Source organism: Puma concolor, chromosome B2 (assembly GCF_028749965.1).
Source record: "Puma concolor isolate L17-30 chromosome B2, mPumCon1.1.hap2, whole genome shotgun sequence".
NCBI lineage: Eukaryota > Metazoa > Chordata > Mammalia > Carnivora > Felidae > Puma > Puma concolor.
Window position 1 is genome coordinate 43,269,325 of NC_141671.1, and position 17,065 is coordinate 43,286,389.

Genomic DNA, 17,065 nt, shown 5'->3' on the forward strand with positions numbered 1-17,065 from the left:
GTTAGTGTTGTCTAAATTGGATTAAACTTGGTTTGATATTTTTAGGTGTCATGAAGTAACTTTGTTACCTTGAACAGCAGGGTGGCTGAGTTTTTATTCTAGAAGTTTTGATGACTGTCTGAAATTGGAGATATGGGTTGATTTTCGCAGAGATTGAGTAAGACTGAAGGCTCAGATTTTGGTTAGTATAAATGGATCTTAACGTAATTGTGGATTTTAATTTAACATTTCATATATACATCTGGTGTGCTAAAATCGTTGACATGTAAATTTTGATGTCTCTTATATTTCATTGTATTGGTGTTTCATGGTTTGTGGTGTACAGTCTTAAATAGCCTCTGCAGTAGATCTTGAATTTGAATTTTATAAAACCTTTTATTATGGGAGTTTTCAAGTACATCCTGAAGTGGATTAGTTTAATGAGTCCTCCAGTGTTATCATCCTGCTGTATCAACTCACCGCCACTTTTGTTTTCATATGGCATTCTCCCTTCCCCACTATTTTGAACCAAATTCCAGACATTGTATTGTAAAACAGTTATGGTACATGAAATTTGTCGTCTTGGTGTCCCTACACACTTATATGTAGATATATTCTCATTCATCTCTTGGATTGAATTTTATTCTTTCATTTTGGGCGTAGTCAGCTTTAATTATATCAAGTGTTGCCTACTTTAATTTCCTCATAGATATTAGAAATATAGATATGTATTTAAAGCATAGACTTCCATTATAACCATATTTGGTAGGTTTGTCTAGTGACAAGTTAACAAAGTATTTAATCCTGTCTCCACTACCGTCTCTGTTAGTATTTGTGAGAGAGAAAGAAAGCTCGCGCACGAGTGGGAGAGGGGCAGATGGAGGGGGGGACAGAGGATCTGGAGTGGGCTCTGTGCTGACAGGAGCGAGCCCCATGTGGGGCACAAACTCACCAACTGTGAGATCAGGACCTGCGCCAGCTGGATGCTCAAGTGACTGAGCCACCCAGCTACCCCTCTGTTAGATGTTTGAAGAGGAATTTGAAGTGCATATCTATAGTGCAGATAAGGATTTGAAAAAAATTTTTGAGAACTTTTTGTAAGTCAGCTCTAATGTACCATCCAAGCTCCTTAAGCCAATATCGTTTTGTTTAAAATAAGTTGTCCTTCAGGAAGGGCAGTTGCTAATTATTAATATATATTTTTTTATTAAAAATTTTTTTTTTACATTTATTTATTTTTGAGAGGGAGACACAGCGAGTGGGGGAAGAGCCGAGAGAGAGAGACATAGAATCCAAAGCAGGCTCCAGGCTCTGAGCTGTCAGCACAGAGCCTGATGCAGGGCTTGAATCCACGAACTGTGAGATCATGGTCTGAGCTAAAGTCAGATGCTCAACCAACTGAGCCCTCCAGGCGCCCCGTGAATACTTAATTTTTTAAAAAAGGTTTAGAAACACGAATATGATTAAATCAGAGTCTTTTTTTTCCCTGTTTTTTTTTTTTTTTTTTTGTATTTTAAAATCTTTAAAAATTTTCTTTATTTTAGAAAGAGTGAGCAAGTGTGGGAGAGGGGCAGAGGGGGAGAGAGAATATTAAGCAGTGGAGCCAGATGCAGGGCTTGATCCCACAACTTTTGGATCATGACCTGAGCCTAAATCAAAAGTTGGGTGGTCAACTGACTGAGCCAAGCAGACATCCCTGATTTTTTGTATTTTAAACAATAAGGTCTTATATCCTGTTGGACTTTAATGTTTCTGTAGTGTATGGGGGGGGGGGGTTGGACTAATTTGCATATGCATTTATTTCATGCTTGTGATTTCTTGTTGTTAGAAAAACGCCAGCCTTATAGGTTAGTTTTTTCCCTCCTAAAGCACATTGAGCAGTCATAGAACATTTTACAAAGTGTACAGATCTCTTCCTTCACATTTTAATGATCAGATGATAAGATGATAAGTGTTAAAGTAACTGAGCTTAAATTGAATATTAAAAGCTGCATTTAATTTCTTCTGTATACTTTTAGTGATTAAATTTATATAGCTACTCGACTAAATTTTTTCCTGTACTTAATTTTTTGGGGTATCATTTATTTCCATATTTGCTTGAAATCTTAGCACAGTGTTCGAGCCAGAAGATTTTATATAAAGCTTGAGCTAAATTAAATAGTTGGCGTGAAATGGAACCTAGCAGCTTAGTAGTTTTAAAATCCTTGATAGTTTGGGAAGCATAAATGACTCAACTGTACGAGGCAAGGTATTCCCCGGATTCAAGGTACCAGTCATAGTAAATGTGCCTTGATGACTAATTAAACACTTTTGGAACATAAATATTAAGCTATTGCACCAAATTGGAAATTGAATATCCATGGAGTGCAGCGTATAGTTAAGTGGATTGTCTTGACCAATGAAAATGAAAATTTGTATGTCTATTTTTTTAAAAATGTGCTATGTGTATTTGAAATTCTGTACTGGTAAGGTTTTTGGAATGTTTATTTGAATCCACATGTGATTAGAGTATCTTAGAACGTGCTGAATTATATTTAAGGAACTGCATGCAACTCACTGATTTAGTTCACTTATTATTGGGAGTGAGAGCTTTTTGGTGGGTCTAGTTCAGAGAAAACAGCTGATTGATGTCCAGCTTCTGTAATGACAGTGGTTGAAACAGATTCTCTATCCTGATTGTCCAGGAGAGTCATTTGGGAGCTTTAAAAATACCAAAGTCTGAGACCATTTAAATAAGCGTCTCTGGGTTTAGGGCACTGACACTGGTACATCGTAAAAGCTCTACAGGTAATTCTAAAGTTTAGCTGGGATTGAAAACCACTGGCTTGAGAAGATGTGTTTGAGTACGTGTTACTTGGTATGGTTGTCCTCATGAGGCAAACTGCTCTCTTAAAGAAGGAACAGCTATTTTTCCTTGTTTTATTTCCAGCAAGGATTCCAGGTCATTTTTTAATTAAGGTTGGAATTTTAAAGAAGGTTTGAAAGCCTCATCATTAGTCCCTTGGTCCATTAGCGAGGAGATCAAAATGGTTAAACTCTTAGTATATATGAAATAATTGTAATCAGAGCTGACATTTGTTAACTGCTTACTCTGTGCCAGTCACTGGGTGGCTAAGGGCTTTTACGTACATTATCTTATTTAAGCTTCATAATAACTTAGTAGTGACTGCCATTTTACTGATGGAGAAATGGAGACAGGTTAAATAACTTGTATCGATTCACAACAGTTGGGTGGCTGTGCTGCGAGGAAAGAACGACTCACTCTCCCACTATACTGTGCTGCCTTGACTTTACACAGTATTTCCTTAGAAGACATACAACTGCCATGGAACTTACTTTGATTTGCTATCTATTAGAGGAAAGTGGCCCCTTTATAAAGGACATTGTTTATTCTTGGATTTATTCTTCAAATGAATTGCAGAGGAATAAAAGCTTATTAACTTGTATAAAATGCCGAAGATATAAATGGTTGTTAAAAAGCTGTATTTTAATTTTAGATCCATCTCACATTTTTAAGGCAAGGCGTGGACATGCAACATGTTCGTTCTTTCCACCCCACAGGCTTATTTGACTTTGACTTTTAATAAACGAAGCTGGAGGTGGATAGGTATGAAGTGTTACTTTTCCGGTAAAAGTATACACTTGACCCTTGAACAACACAGGGTTTATGGCCGCTGACCGCCCCCCTCCCCCCAGTTCAAAATTCATGCATGGCTTGGCTCCCCCAAAACTTACAGCCTGCTGTTGACTGGGGCACCTTACTGATAACATAAAGTCAATTTACGCATATTTTCTATTGTGTATGTATTATGCCCTGTGTTCCTGTAGTAAAGTAAGCTAGAGAAAAGAATATGTTATTAAAATTATAAGAGAAAATACATTTACAGTACTATAAAAAGTCCATGTGAGAGGACCCGTGCAGTTCAAACCTATGTTGTTCAAGGCTCAACTATACTTTGTATTTTGAGGAATATTTTATTATGTTATATTTTACTTTATTTATTATCTATTTATTTATTTTGAGAGCGAGAGTGAGAGAGAAAGGGGGGGGGGAGGGAGCGAGCGGCAGAGAGAGAGGGAGAGCGAGAGAGTCCCAAGCAGGCTTTGCACTGTCAGTGCGGAGATCGATGAGGGGGCTTGAACTCATGGAACCATGAGATCATGACCTGAGCTGAAACTAAGAGTTGGACGCTTACCTGACTGAGCCACCCAGGTGCCCTTGAGGAACATTTTAATTTTTTGGTGTTCTTACATATTCTAACCATAAAGCATTGTAATTGATGTGTTTATTTTTAAATCGGATATTAGGCATTGAAGTGGATGTTTCAAAGTTGTTATTTTGGAAAGCTATATATTTGTTTTGGTGATTATATGGTTTCTAAATATTTTAATAAAACATCCTATGTATAGTTTTTCCTATCAGTTATTTTGCATTTGACATTTATCCGTGGTACCATTTCTGTTTACTTATCCCTATCCTATTTATTCCACATTTGGTATCTTAGAAAAAAAAGAGTATTTACATTGTCACATGGTCTTCCTTGTTTATAGTTACATTGTTATGAATTATGGGTTATCATTTGGGTGTATGTTATCTTGAAACTACTTAGTTTTGGAGTCACTTGATGAAATCAGTTTGAGGGGGAGTGGAAGAGAGTGGAGAGAGGTGAAGTAAGGGGAGGGAGGGAGAGAGGAAAGGAACGGACAGACATAGATAATAAATTAACACAGATTGAATATAAGAAGCTAACAGATTTAATAGTTACTCTTAAGGCTTTGACCTCACAGTTGTAAGTGTCGTATGTGCATTTGCAGATCACTTTAAAATATGATGTGGTTATACTGTGGGACGTAGACTAGATACCTGGCGTAGGTGCCATGTGGATGGGATTCTGCATTACATACCTTTTCAAACCCTTCTCATCCATCTCTCCTTGGACTCTCTCGTTGTCTCTCAACTGGGGCCTTCTCTGTCCTGCTTCAGCTCTAGAATTTTGTTGATATCTTGCTCCTGTTCATTGTCCTTCTCCTGTTCTTTTGTGAGTTTATATATTTTGAACTCTTTTCCCCTAATTTTAGAGTGAGCCGAGGAGGCAGCCCATCTGTGCCCAGTATACATATTTAATAGGAAAACTGCCATCTCTCAATTTTATGGTATCTTTTCACTGTACCAAAACTAAGTATTTTTTTCTTTGCCAAATGTGGCATTGTTTTTCCTTTATGGGTTTTATGCCAAATTTAGAATTATAACATTATAAAAATAACCAGTAGTTTTATAGTTTGAGGGGGTTACATTTTGATTACAACTGTGGTGCAGTAATTGGTTGTTACTCAGTTATTAAAAATGTACTGGATGTATAATATAGAAGTGCATTTTCTCCACTTTTACTGAGAAATAATTGGCATCCATCCTTGTATAAACTTAGGACATTCAGCATGATGGTTTGACTTACATATATTGTGAAATGATTATCACAGTCTCGTCTCAGTTAAAAATCTGTCATCTCACATAGATAAAATGTAAAGAAAAGGAAGAAGAAAACAGAGAAAGAAAAACATTTTCTCTTGTGATCTTCAGATTTACTCTTGTAACAACTTCCCGGTACGTCATACAGGAGTCTTAGCTGTAGTCGTCATATGGTATAGCAGTGCGTTTTGGGGATGAAGCTGGTGAAGACGGGTCTCTGCCAGTCCCCAAATCCATGCAGATTAATGATAGCAGAAGTTATTTTCAGAAGCGCAGGTTAGTTTTTCTTACACTGTGAAATTCAAGCCTGCTTTGAAATTGAATTATGGGTGAGATTATTACAAATCGATTATTTGGGACTACACTGTACAACCCTTCCAGTGCAAGACAAATCCTTCTTAGGCCACATTTTGTGTTATGGTAGCTCAAGTATGAGGAATTCTAATGCGTCTTGGCTTTGAGGAGGTACATGAACCAACAGGGCCTTTTCTGTTATTTAGCCTGCTTTTCTCATGTCTGCTGATGTGATCTTCCCCTGCTCCCCCAGATAAACAGGGGTCACATGACAACGGAAGCCAAGAGAGCTGCAAAGATGGAAAAGAAGATGAAAATTTTGCTTGGGGGTTACCAGTCTCGTGCTATGGGGCTTATGAAACAGTTGAATGACTTATGGGACCAAATCGAGCAGGCTTACTTGGAGTTACGCACTTTTGAAGAACTCAAGAAACACGAAGATTCTGCTATTCCCCGGAGGCTAGAGGTAAACATCATTGCCTTGCAGCATTGCTTAAAAAGAGAACTGCAAAAAATTACCAGGGCTTTCCTGTTTTTTTCTTTCTCCTGTGCAGATTTATCTCTGAAGTTGATACTGTCTGGCTTTTTTCAGTGAGAGCCTGAAGTTTTTGACTTTCTTATCTAGAATTGTCTGTGTATAGGTGGATAGACCAGGCCAGTGGTGGATACAATGGCTTTTCCTTTACTGATTTTCTGGTTTGCATATAGATACACGGTGAAATAGAATAAGTAACCCTTGTGATTTGTCCCCCTGAAACCTAATTGCATCCCATTCTTACAGCTCTCTGAGGTACATTAAACCGTTGTCTGTTTTGTAATTTAGAATGCTGGAAATATAGCTGGTCATTGTACAGCATGAAATTCCTCTGGCCAGATCTGGTTTAACTTTTATTTCCAAAGTGTGCATGATAGTCCCTACCCAGATAAAGGGCCGTGAGGGCTTATCGAGGTGCATTTGTGGGTACTGATAGGGCAGCAGTGGCTTGTGTATTTGAGCTAACAGAGATTCTCCCAACAAGATGGTAGCCGTATGACCAAAGAACGGTTGTAGTACTGGCTTTAGAGCATAAGTAGTTGTTCTTCCTTGTTTCTCTGGGGAATACTTCTCTCTTAAGAGTCATGACTTAACCCTTCTGTTCGTAAGATGATAAAGTGCCATAAGATATTTTTAATTTTCATTGTGTGCTTACATACGAAATAATGATTTAATATTTTTGTCTCTTCAAGTGTCTAAAAGAAGATGTTCAGCGACAACAGGAAAGAGAAAAAGAACTTCAGCATAGATATGCTGATCTGCTGCTGGAGAAAGAGACTTTAAAGTCCAAATTCTGAAGCATAGTTTATACTCTGTCACAGGATGAATTAATTGCTGGTTTTCATACTCTGGAAGGCTGAAACTGATGATTATCTTCATTGACAAATTTGCCCACGATCTGTGGTTTTTCAGTTGTTTACTTTAAATGATATTGATCTTACATAGTCTATGTATAAAGACTTTAACTCCACAAAATGTTTTAGGGTTTAAATTATTAAGATGATCATTCTTTTAGCAGTGTCATATTTGCAAAAATTTTTTTAGTTTTGGCCTTTAATTTTAAAAGCCTGGTTTTAAAGTGCTGCCTGTGAGTAAACTCTTGAATAAAAACAAAATAAAAAAATTGTGAGTGTAGCCTTTTGTTTGAAGTAATTAGATACTTAGAGTGCCCACAAACCAGCAAGCATGTACTCTGTGTCATATTTAATGAGTAACTCTTGGGTAATCAGAATGGTGATCCGGTATCTTAATTCCTTCAGAGGCAGTCCTTTTGTGGCCTCGCTAGTTTTAGCACAGGGCACTCATTTCTCTATACACTGACAAGATGGATTAACATTTTAATACCTCAGGGTTTGTTTTTTTGTTTTTTGGATTTTTTTCAAGTATAATTTTAAGAAGTTCTCTTCTTTGCCCAGCTACTCACACAGTTTATGGATTAGGACTCAAAAGATTTCATTTTTATTGACCTGTTAGGTTCTTTTAAATGTCTTTTCTGCAAAGGTGTGTTGAAGATTAATTTCAGTAAGGCTATCACACTTTATTAAAGCTTTGTGTTTTTATCCTAAGTTAATTACACAAGTGTAGAATTTTGGGAATTGGTAGAAGTGGGAAGACCAGACTTTATAATTCACATGAAGTCGTTTGGGATAGTTATTAGTTGGCTACAAGTTCATTATAGACCAACAGTATGTTGGACATACCAGGAATATTTCCCCATCTTAATCCTAGGGATTAAAAGGAGGGAAGGAGGGATTTATTCAGTTATCAGGTAATTTATTAACCGCCCAGTGTCAGAGTCATGGAGATAGAACAATGAGTAAAGTAGGTATGACTCCTAGTTTGTGGAGCTTACAGTCCATTGGGAATGATGATAGGCGACTAAAATTCAGATGTTTTTTGAGTGACTCTTCTTAAGTGCCAGACACTTAAGTGCTGGAGATAAAGAGTTAAGACAAACTTCTTGCTCTCATGGAGGTGACATTAGTGGGAGGAGATACTCAACATACAGGGAAAAGTATCAGATCATGAGCTTTGATTCTATGGAGGGAATTAAAATCGGGTGATGGGAGACAGTGACTGGATGGCGACTTTAGTTTGGATGATCAGAAGAGGTCTTTGAAGGGGTAACATTTTAGATAGGATGTGGGGAAGAGCAATGCCGGCAAAGCGCCTTTGGGGTATTTGAGGAAGAGGAAGGAAGACAAGGTGGCTAGGGTGTCAAGAATGGCATTTGAGTAAGGCCTGGGCGTATAGGGGCATATGTAGAAGGCTTTGGTAAGAAATTGGTTTTTACTCTATTATGGGAAGCTGTGAGAAGATTCTGAGCAAAGGAATGGCATCAGATTTGGTTTAGAAACATCCTGTGGTCCTAGTGCATAACGTCTCACCAGGCTGACGGGGGGTGGGGAAGCCACTTAGTTGAGCATGAAGGTAATGGCAGACGAACAATAATACTGACTCCAACCAGGATAGAGGCAGTCCTGGTGGGGCAGGTGCAGGGACTTGAGCAGTAATCAGTATGTGGTCTCCTCAGACTATATGTTTTTCTAGTTACCTAGTCACTTTAATTCTAGAACTTTTTTCAATAATTTCACATGGGTTTTCTAGGAAACACTCCATCATCTGTGAATAGCAGTAATGTTTCTTCTAGTAGTTTCATTTTTGTTGCATATTTTGTTGGCACAAATGTTTAGAACAGTTTTAAATGACGATGATGGCAGACATTCTTGTTTTTGATTTTCATGGGAATGTCCGTAATATTTTCGTTTGAGGTTAGCTGTTTTGAGTTCTTCTTTATCTAGAAAGGAAATACCCATCTATTTTTAGTTTTTAAAGACTCTGAATTAGGATTGGCTCTGGAATTTTGTCACATACACTTTTTGGGTATCTTGTAAGATAGTCATATAGGCTTTTTCCATTTAGTTTGTTGATGACATCATCAGTCGATTTTTCCAACATTAAATTTTTTTTTTTTTTTTTTTTTTTTCAACGTTTATTTATTTTTGGGACAGAGAGAGACAGAGCATGAATGGGGGAGGGGCAGAGAGAGAGGGAGATACAGAATTGGAAACAGGCTCCAGGCTCTGAGCCATCAGCCCAGAGCCTGACGCGGGGCTCGAACTCACGGACCGCGAGATCGTGACCTGGCTGAAGTCGGACGCTTAACCGACTGCGCCACCCAGGCGCCCCTTGATTTTTCCAACATTAAACCAATCTTTGAACTCCTGGAATCAGGTAGATAATTAAAAAAAAAAATTTTTTTTAAGATTTACATTTTACTTGCGTCTTGTGTAGACTTGAATTATATGGATTTAAAATAGTTGCTCTCATATTAAAGGCTCCCTTTGTTTTCAAAATCTGAAGTAGTACACACATACTTCCAGCCTAAAGAATGACCACGGTTTGTGTAATTTCATAACTGGCAGTCTGCATCGTGGATGGCTCATGCTTTTGCTTTGTAGCAGTGAAGCTTTAACTGGTAGGGAGTTCTGCCATCCTCCTCTGTGAGCATCCTGTAAAGCCCAGGGTTCTTCACCAGTACCACTCTGAGCGTGATTTTGGTGACTGTTTTCACATTCACATTTATCGTATTCTCTTACAGGCATTCATTGAATGGTTGTGGTAACATTAGTGTATCACGTTCAAGTGGCAGTAACTTTGGGACAGACATTAAATGTGATAAAGAGCCCTCAAACCCGCCAGCATGAGTGGGATCTCCTCTCTGAAATATTAGAAATGATGCCGCGTTTCTGCTACCATCAATTGTAGACTTCTGCTGGCCAACCGTTTTATTCTCCTGATTTTTACATTTATTTTTCTGGGAAAATCCGTTGTGAAATTTGTGACGTCATGCAGTGCATTTCTCCTCAAATGTGGCCGCCCTATTGGTCTTATAAAATTTGATTTGCTAATATGTTATTTAGGAAAATGGCACTTTTACGTGAGTGAATTTAGTCTTTTGGGCTCATGTCCAATTTTTGGCGTAGAGATTTTGCTAGCTGTATGAGGTGAATAGGATAAATATGGGTATTTGCATCAAGCACGTATATCGTTGGGGTGACTTGTTCCACTAAACATGGAAGGATTGCGCTTATAAAACTTTTGAATTGAGAGCCCTGTTTGGAAGTCATTTCTTGATAACTCAAGTTTCTTCTGTGACTGTTACCTATTTTTAAACTTAAGTATTTTCATATCTGATTTTAAAATTTTGTTTCAAATGTATTTCTCCTTTAAATACACTTTAAATCCTCCTTTAAATACACTTTAAATACTCCTTTAAATCACTTCTTTAAATTTAAGTGATTTATGTTTTTCCAGAAAACTGAATTTTGTTGAAATTTAACACATTTATTAGCAGAGAATTGGAATAGGGAAGAAATTTTCTATATTAAGTTTGTTACTTTTAAGTTATAAGAAATGACCTTTTCTTAGTTTGACCATTCCTTTTTTTCCTTGATTAGACTTGATAAAGGTAATCTTTTTTCCCTTAAAAAAAACCCTGCTGTTTGGATTTATCACGTGTGATTTATTTTAAAATATTTTAATTTCTCATGTGTATTTCTTTTGTTTTCTGTAGAATTTTTCCCTGTAACTTTTGGAGTCTGATGTTTATTTTTTGTTTTTATATGTATACAAATGAAGGGTTTTAGTTATCTTTAATTTCAAATATGTTCCTATCCCAGCTACATTGATGTGTCTTTTTTTTCTAAGTAGTTTATCATTGTGTTTAAACTTTTGGTTAAATAATTAAGAATATTTAAAAATTTCTGTGTGGTTGGCTTTTTTTTGTTTGTTTTAAATAATTGTTACTTGTAGCAAGGAAAAATGGCTTATGTAGTTTCTGCTTTTTAGAATTGATTGAGGTTTTGGGGCCCAGCATTTTAAAAAAGCATGCTATGGATAAATGAAGGTTTATTCAGTGTATGTGGGACAGCTGAACACGTACTGAACCACTTTAATTATATGATTGAAATTTTATCTTCTTATTTTTGGGTGTAAACTACCATAGACTAGTAGTGTTGTCTTAAAGGCTTCTAGATCGTTCTTTCTCCCAGTTTTATCTTGTTTGGAGCTTTTTCTTTGTATATTTTGATATGGTTGTTTAGTATGTAAATACTTGTGTCTATTGGGGATCATTCATAAGACAAGCAATCTATAAAGTTATTCTTTTTGTCCTTTATGTGTTATCTCTTTGAGATTGGAATATTCTTTTTTTTTGTTTGCTTATACTTGCTTGATAAGTTGTCTATTTTTTTTTTTAACTTTTATATAATTTTTTGTTTTCTCTAAAGAGCATGTCTTGTTGGATTTTATACTTCAACCCATTTGGAGAGGTTTTGCAATTTAATAGGGGAGACTAATCCATTTGCTTTTATGTTAATTACTGACTTTGGTCTTTGTGATCATGTTTTATGCTTTCTCACTGATTCCTCTCATTTCCTAAATGGGCTATAATGCCCTGGGCTTTAATTTTCTTAGTGATTTAGGAAATATGCATTCTCTTTTAAGTTTTACAGATGATGATGGTATCATTTAGGGTTCAGGATCCATTCAGGACAAAGAAACCATACCAGTAATTTGAACAGGGAAATTTAATACGAAGAATTATTTGCTAGTAACGGGAGATCGATCACTAAGAGGGACAAAGGCAACCTTAAAGAATGTAGGACTAGCAGATGTAGAGAGGAACTACTACTTGTAGACAGAGAGTACCTAAGTAGGGAACATTCTTTTTTATGGCTGAATAATATTCTTGTGTGTGTGTGTGTGTGTGTGTGTGTGTGTGTGTGTGTGTGTGATGTTTTTGTTACCTATTCACCCACTGATGGATACCTGTGTTGTTTCCACATCCCGGCTATTGTAAAGGGTTCAATGAACACGGGGGTGCAGATATTTTTTGGAGTTAGTGTTTTCATTTTCTTTGGATAAATACCCAGAAGTGGAACAGCTGAATCATAGGGTAGTTCTGTTTTTAATTTTTTTGAGGAAGCTCCGTACTGTTTTTTATACTTGCTGCACCAGTTTGCATTCCTGAGTACAGTACACGAGGGCTCCCTTTTCTCTATATCCTTGCCAACTCTTATTATTTCTTGTCATTTTGATACTAGTAATTCTGACACTAGTCATTCTGACAGGTGTGAGGTAATGTCTCATTGTAGTTTTGACTTGCATTTCTCTGATGGTTAATGATGATGAGCATCTTTTCATGTACTCATCGGCCATCTGTATGTCTTTGGAAAAATGTCTGCCCATGTTTTAATCGATTGTTTGTTTTTTTGGCTATTGAGTTGTAATGAGTTCTTTATATATTTTGGATATTAGACCCTCACCAGATACATGATTTGCAAATATTTTCTCCCACCCAATAGCTTGCCTTTTAATTTTTTTGATGGTTTCCTTTGCTGTGCAGAAGGCTTTAAGTCTGATGTAGCCCCACTTGTTTGTTTTTCCTTTTGTTGCTTTTGGCAGGTTCAGAAAATCATTGCCAAGGCAGGGAGTTTACTGCCTATGTTTCTTGTAGAGGGTGTATGGTTTCAGAGCTTACATTTAAGTCTTTAATCCATTTTGAGTTAATTTTTGTGTAATGGTATAAGACAGGGGTCCACTTTCATTCTCTTGCATGTGGCTGTCCCATTGCCCAGCACCATTTATTTTATTTTATTTTATTTTATTTTTTTAATTTTTTTTTCAATGTTTATTTATTTTTGGGACAGAGAGAGACAGAGCATGAACGGGGGAGGGGCAGAGAGAGAGGGAGACACAGAATCGGAAACAGGCTCCAGGCTCTGAGCCATCAGCCCAGAGCCCGACGCGGGGCTCGAACTCACGGACCGCGAGATCGTGACCTGGCTGAAGTCGGACGCTTAACCGACTGCGCCACCCAGGCGCCCCTTAGCACCATTTATTGAAGAGACTGTTCTTTCCCCAGTGTATGTTTTTGGCTCCTTTGTTGTAAATTAATTTTCCATATATGCATGGGTTTATTTCTAGGCTCTATAATCTGTTCCATTGATCTGTGTGTCTGTTTTTATGCCAACACCATACTGTGTTACTTACTGTAGCTTTGTAATATAGTTAGAAATCAGGGAGTGTGATGTTTTCAGTAAATATCAACAGATGTGACTCACAAAAAAGATGTTTGGGGTCCTCAATTTTTTTTAAAGTATAAAGGGATCCTGAGACCACTCCCCCCCCCCCCCCCCCCCAGTTGAGAACTGCTAATTTAGATTAAGCTGGCTGGAAATAAGGAACATCTACTCAGAGAATCCACAGCTTTCTCTGCTCTTTGATCAGAAGTGCAGATGGGGCGGGGCGCCTGGGTGGCTTAGTCGGTTTAGTGTCTGACTTCAACTCATGTCATGATCTTATGGTCCATGAGTTCGAGCCCTGCATCGGGCTCTGTGCTGACAGTTCAGAGCCTGGAGCCTGCTTTAGATTCTGTCTCTGCCTCTCTCTGCCCCTCCCCCACTCATGCTCTGTCTTGCTCAGTCTCTCAAAAATAAATACATGTCAAAAAAAATTACACAAAAAAAATGCAGATGGGGCGCCTGGCTGCCTCAGTCCGTTAAGCATCCGACTTCAACTTAGGTCATGATCTCATGGTCCATGGGTTTGATCCCTGGGTTGGGCTCTGTGCTAATAGCTCAGAGCCTGGAGTCTGCTTCAGATTCTATCTCCCTCTTCCTCTGTTCCTTACCTGCTCATGCTCTGTCTCTCTCTCCTTCAAAAATAAATAAAAAAATTAAAAAACAAAACAAAACAAGTGTGGTGTGCCCTGCCCTCCTGGGCCTCTCACCCCACATATATGTGCCTGAGAGAGGCTGGTGGTGGCTGTGTCCTGTGTGTGCACTGTGTCACTGTCCTGTCCTTACACTCATTCTTGGATTCTGGGGCTTTTCAACTTAAATAGCAGAAGTGACTAGTTAGATTTTGTTGTTTTTATTGTTATTTTTTCTTTCTTGATATTAGGTGTGCAAAATATAGTCATGAGGAAACCCGAAGCGGTTAGTGCAGTATAATTTCCTTTGCAGATGGGGTGACTGAAATCTCATGAGGGGAAGGGATTTGCCTAAATAGTGAAATTGATGTTCAAGCCACGTCCAGAGTGTAGGCCTGGTTTTTCTACTGTAGGCAGGCACCATGGGATCTGAAATCTCAAAGAAGATGCATCCAAGGACACTTGTTTTTAAATGAAATAACACTGTACGTTCCTATAATCTAATAAACTTGGGACTGACTCATCACCCTTCAGTTTATTTTTTAAATTTTTTTTTAATGTTTTGTTTATATTTGAGACAGAGATAGAGCATGAGCAGGGAAGGGGCAGAGAAACAGGGAGACTCAGAATCCAAAGCAGGCTCCAGGCACTTAGCTGTCAGCACAGAGCCCGACACAGGGCTCGAACCCACGACTGTGAGATCATGACCTGAGTCAAAGTTGGACGCTTAACCTACTGAGCCACCCAGGTGCCCCACCTTCCAGTTTAAAGAAATCCACCTTTTTGAATAATCCCTCTTTAATGAATAATGAATAATTACGGACTTTCCTTCTATATCTTAGGAGTATTATCTTGTACTGATTACCCTTGAAACTGATTCAGGGAAGAGCAGTTGTCACCCTTTCCCACCGAGCATCACTTGATGTTCTGTCCCTGTGCCCCTTCTTGCCAAGAGTTTCTGACAGAATGTACTTGAAGATTGTCCTGGTATAGTGAGGTGGCCAAAAGACAGAAGCTGGACCAGATTTTAGAAGTGATGCATATGGCTTGCCTCGAGGAGGTATGTTATGGATTAATTGGAAGATCAAATGTGTAATTTACTCTCTGCTTCCAGAAGAGCCCTTGCAGGGAAATTTAGTATCTGACGGAGAAGAGAGCTGTTCAAAATATGTAGGTGATGGTTACTTGATTTCTGCCAAGGAGAACTCCCTACTCCCCAACAAAAAGCATCAGGTCTGTCAACTATTAGTTTTGTGTTTAAAATTCTTTATTGGAGGAAGGAGATGTCCGGAAAACCTACCCAGATTCAGGATTTGCTTGCTTGAGAAATGTAGAAGTTTTTAACAACCGTGGAAGTGTCCAGTGTCTGCCCCCAAAGTTCAGAATGGGTTCATAAAATCTAGTAAAGGAAGAAGAAAGAGGATGACAGCCATGTTTTAATTTGGTATTTGGCTAAGGGAACTGAGGCTTGGCAATGAGCTACTTTTCTGGTTGATAAGTTAAGAGCCCGTGTGAACGAATGGTTTCTGAATACTTACAGGATAGCATCTTGGAGAATTGGGCTCAGAGGGAAGGTGGGGATCTTAGCAGCGATGAGCCTGCAGATAGGGACCTGGTGCTAAGCCAGAGGGATTTGGAAGTAGTTAACCTGCAAAAGCTGTCGTTTTCACGGGGTGAGGAGCTGAAACTAGAGGGTGGGGCTAGGAAGAATCATGACCTAGACTCCTATGTGGAATTATTTTCCAAGTCATCTCTTTGCTTTTCTGCTACTTCTTTGCTGATAGTCAAGTATTTTGTTCTTGCCTTTAATAAGAATCAGTTCTGAGCGACATGCTTGTTATGTCTGGGTTAAGGAAGTAGAGGCATACCTTCGGAATTCCAAGTCTCTTGTCAGCCCCCGCGGGGTTTGGCCCTAACCTCCACCCAGCTGTCTCCGCGAACCACGGCTCAAGTGCCATCTAGTGGTTAAGTGGAGGAATTGTTTTTCAACCAAGGAACCAACAACTGGGTTAAGACTTTTGACCTTCAAATCTGAGAAACAGAACATGTTCATTCTCCAGTGTCACTGCTATTTTCAAGGGAACTTGCTTCTTTGGAAATCCTGATTTTTGAACCAGATGAAATCCAAAATAATACTAGGCCCTAACATCCCTAGCAGGTAATGAAGAAATAGAAGCAGTGATTTCTTGATGACAGAATCACAGCCAATATGTAAGGGAAAAAACCTAAACAAAACCAGTGCTGTCTGAGAAACTCCTCGGGCTCCTCCAACCCGAGACTTACGTCTGTCCCTCACTAGACTGAGCTGTTAATGCCTCACCGTCTAGCCCTAGCGGGGGCTCCCTGAGTGTGGACGAGGCAACGAAGGTCTGTCTGCATCTCTGTCACACAGTACCTGCGATGTGGCTCTAAAGTACCATGACTGATTGTGGACTAATTTCGTAAGCGCCAGGGTGTATTTGTGTGGCCTTTTCCCAAGCAGTCCCCTAGGAAGCCATGCGCTTACTTCAACAGTGCCGCCACTGCTTAAAAATAAAAGTCTTTGGAACTGCTTATTGGAATTGTTTGGAATTTCTTCAGCGGTGCTCGGGGAGGACTGACCTGGAGGCTGTTTCTGTAATGGGGTTGGGAAGGAGAGAGGTGGAGGCAGGAAGGCTGGTGAGAAGTTGCCGAAGGAGCCTGAGGTGACAAGGGCGGGGGGCAGTGAAGGCAGAAGAATTCAAGAGGTGAAGGCAGGATTGAAAAGTGTTGGCATTTGGATACGGAGGCAAAACAAACAAACAAACAAACAAAAAGCTACGTGTTAGTCATTTCTGACAGAAGATGCTGAGGGGACCAGATTTTGGAGAAAAGGTGAAATGTTTGCTTCTAGCGAAATACCGAGCAGGCATTGGCTCTAGAGGCCCAGAGGGCAGTTGTTACTGCAGACTGATCTGTATTTATTCATGGAACGAACATTATAAAGTGCCTATAGTAATGGCTTGCGTGTAGTAAGTACCTGTCATACGAGGGACGGTGCTAGACCCCTGTGCACTAACTTAATCCTCACAAAACCGAGAAGTGTAGGTGCTCT

General features: G+C 38.8%; 1 protein-coding gene across 2 annotated transcripts in view; it reads left to right on the forward strand.

Moving 5' to 3' along the window:
- Nucleotides 1-7,409, forward strand: part of CDC5L (cell division cycle 5 like) — a 48,350-nt gene extending 40,941 nt beyond the window's left edge. Inside the window, exons 15-16 of one of the 2 annotated variants that reach the window (XM_025925342.2) lie at nt 5,994-6,206; nt 6,968-7,409. In XM_025925342.2, coding sequence (XP_025781127.2) covers nt 5,994-6,206; nt 6,968-7,072 — 318 coding nt within the window. In that variant the 3' untranslated portion in view covers nt 7,073-7,409. Of the gene's footprint in view, nt 1-5,993; nt 6,207-6,967 lie in introns of those variants that run through there. The other variant, XR_015251253.1, reaches the window with a different exon arrangement.
- Nucleotides 7,410-17,065: the final 9,656 nt, after the last annotated feature.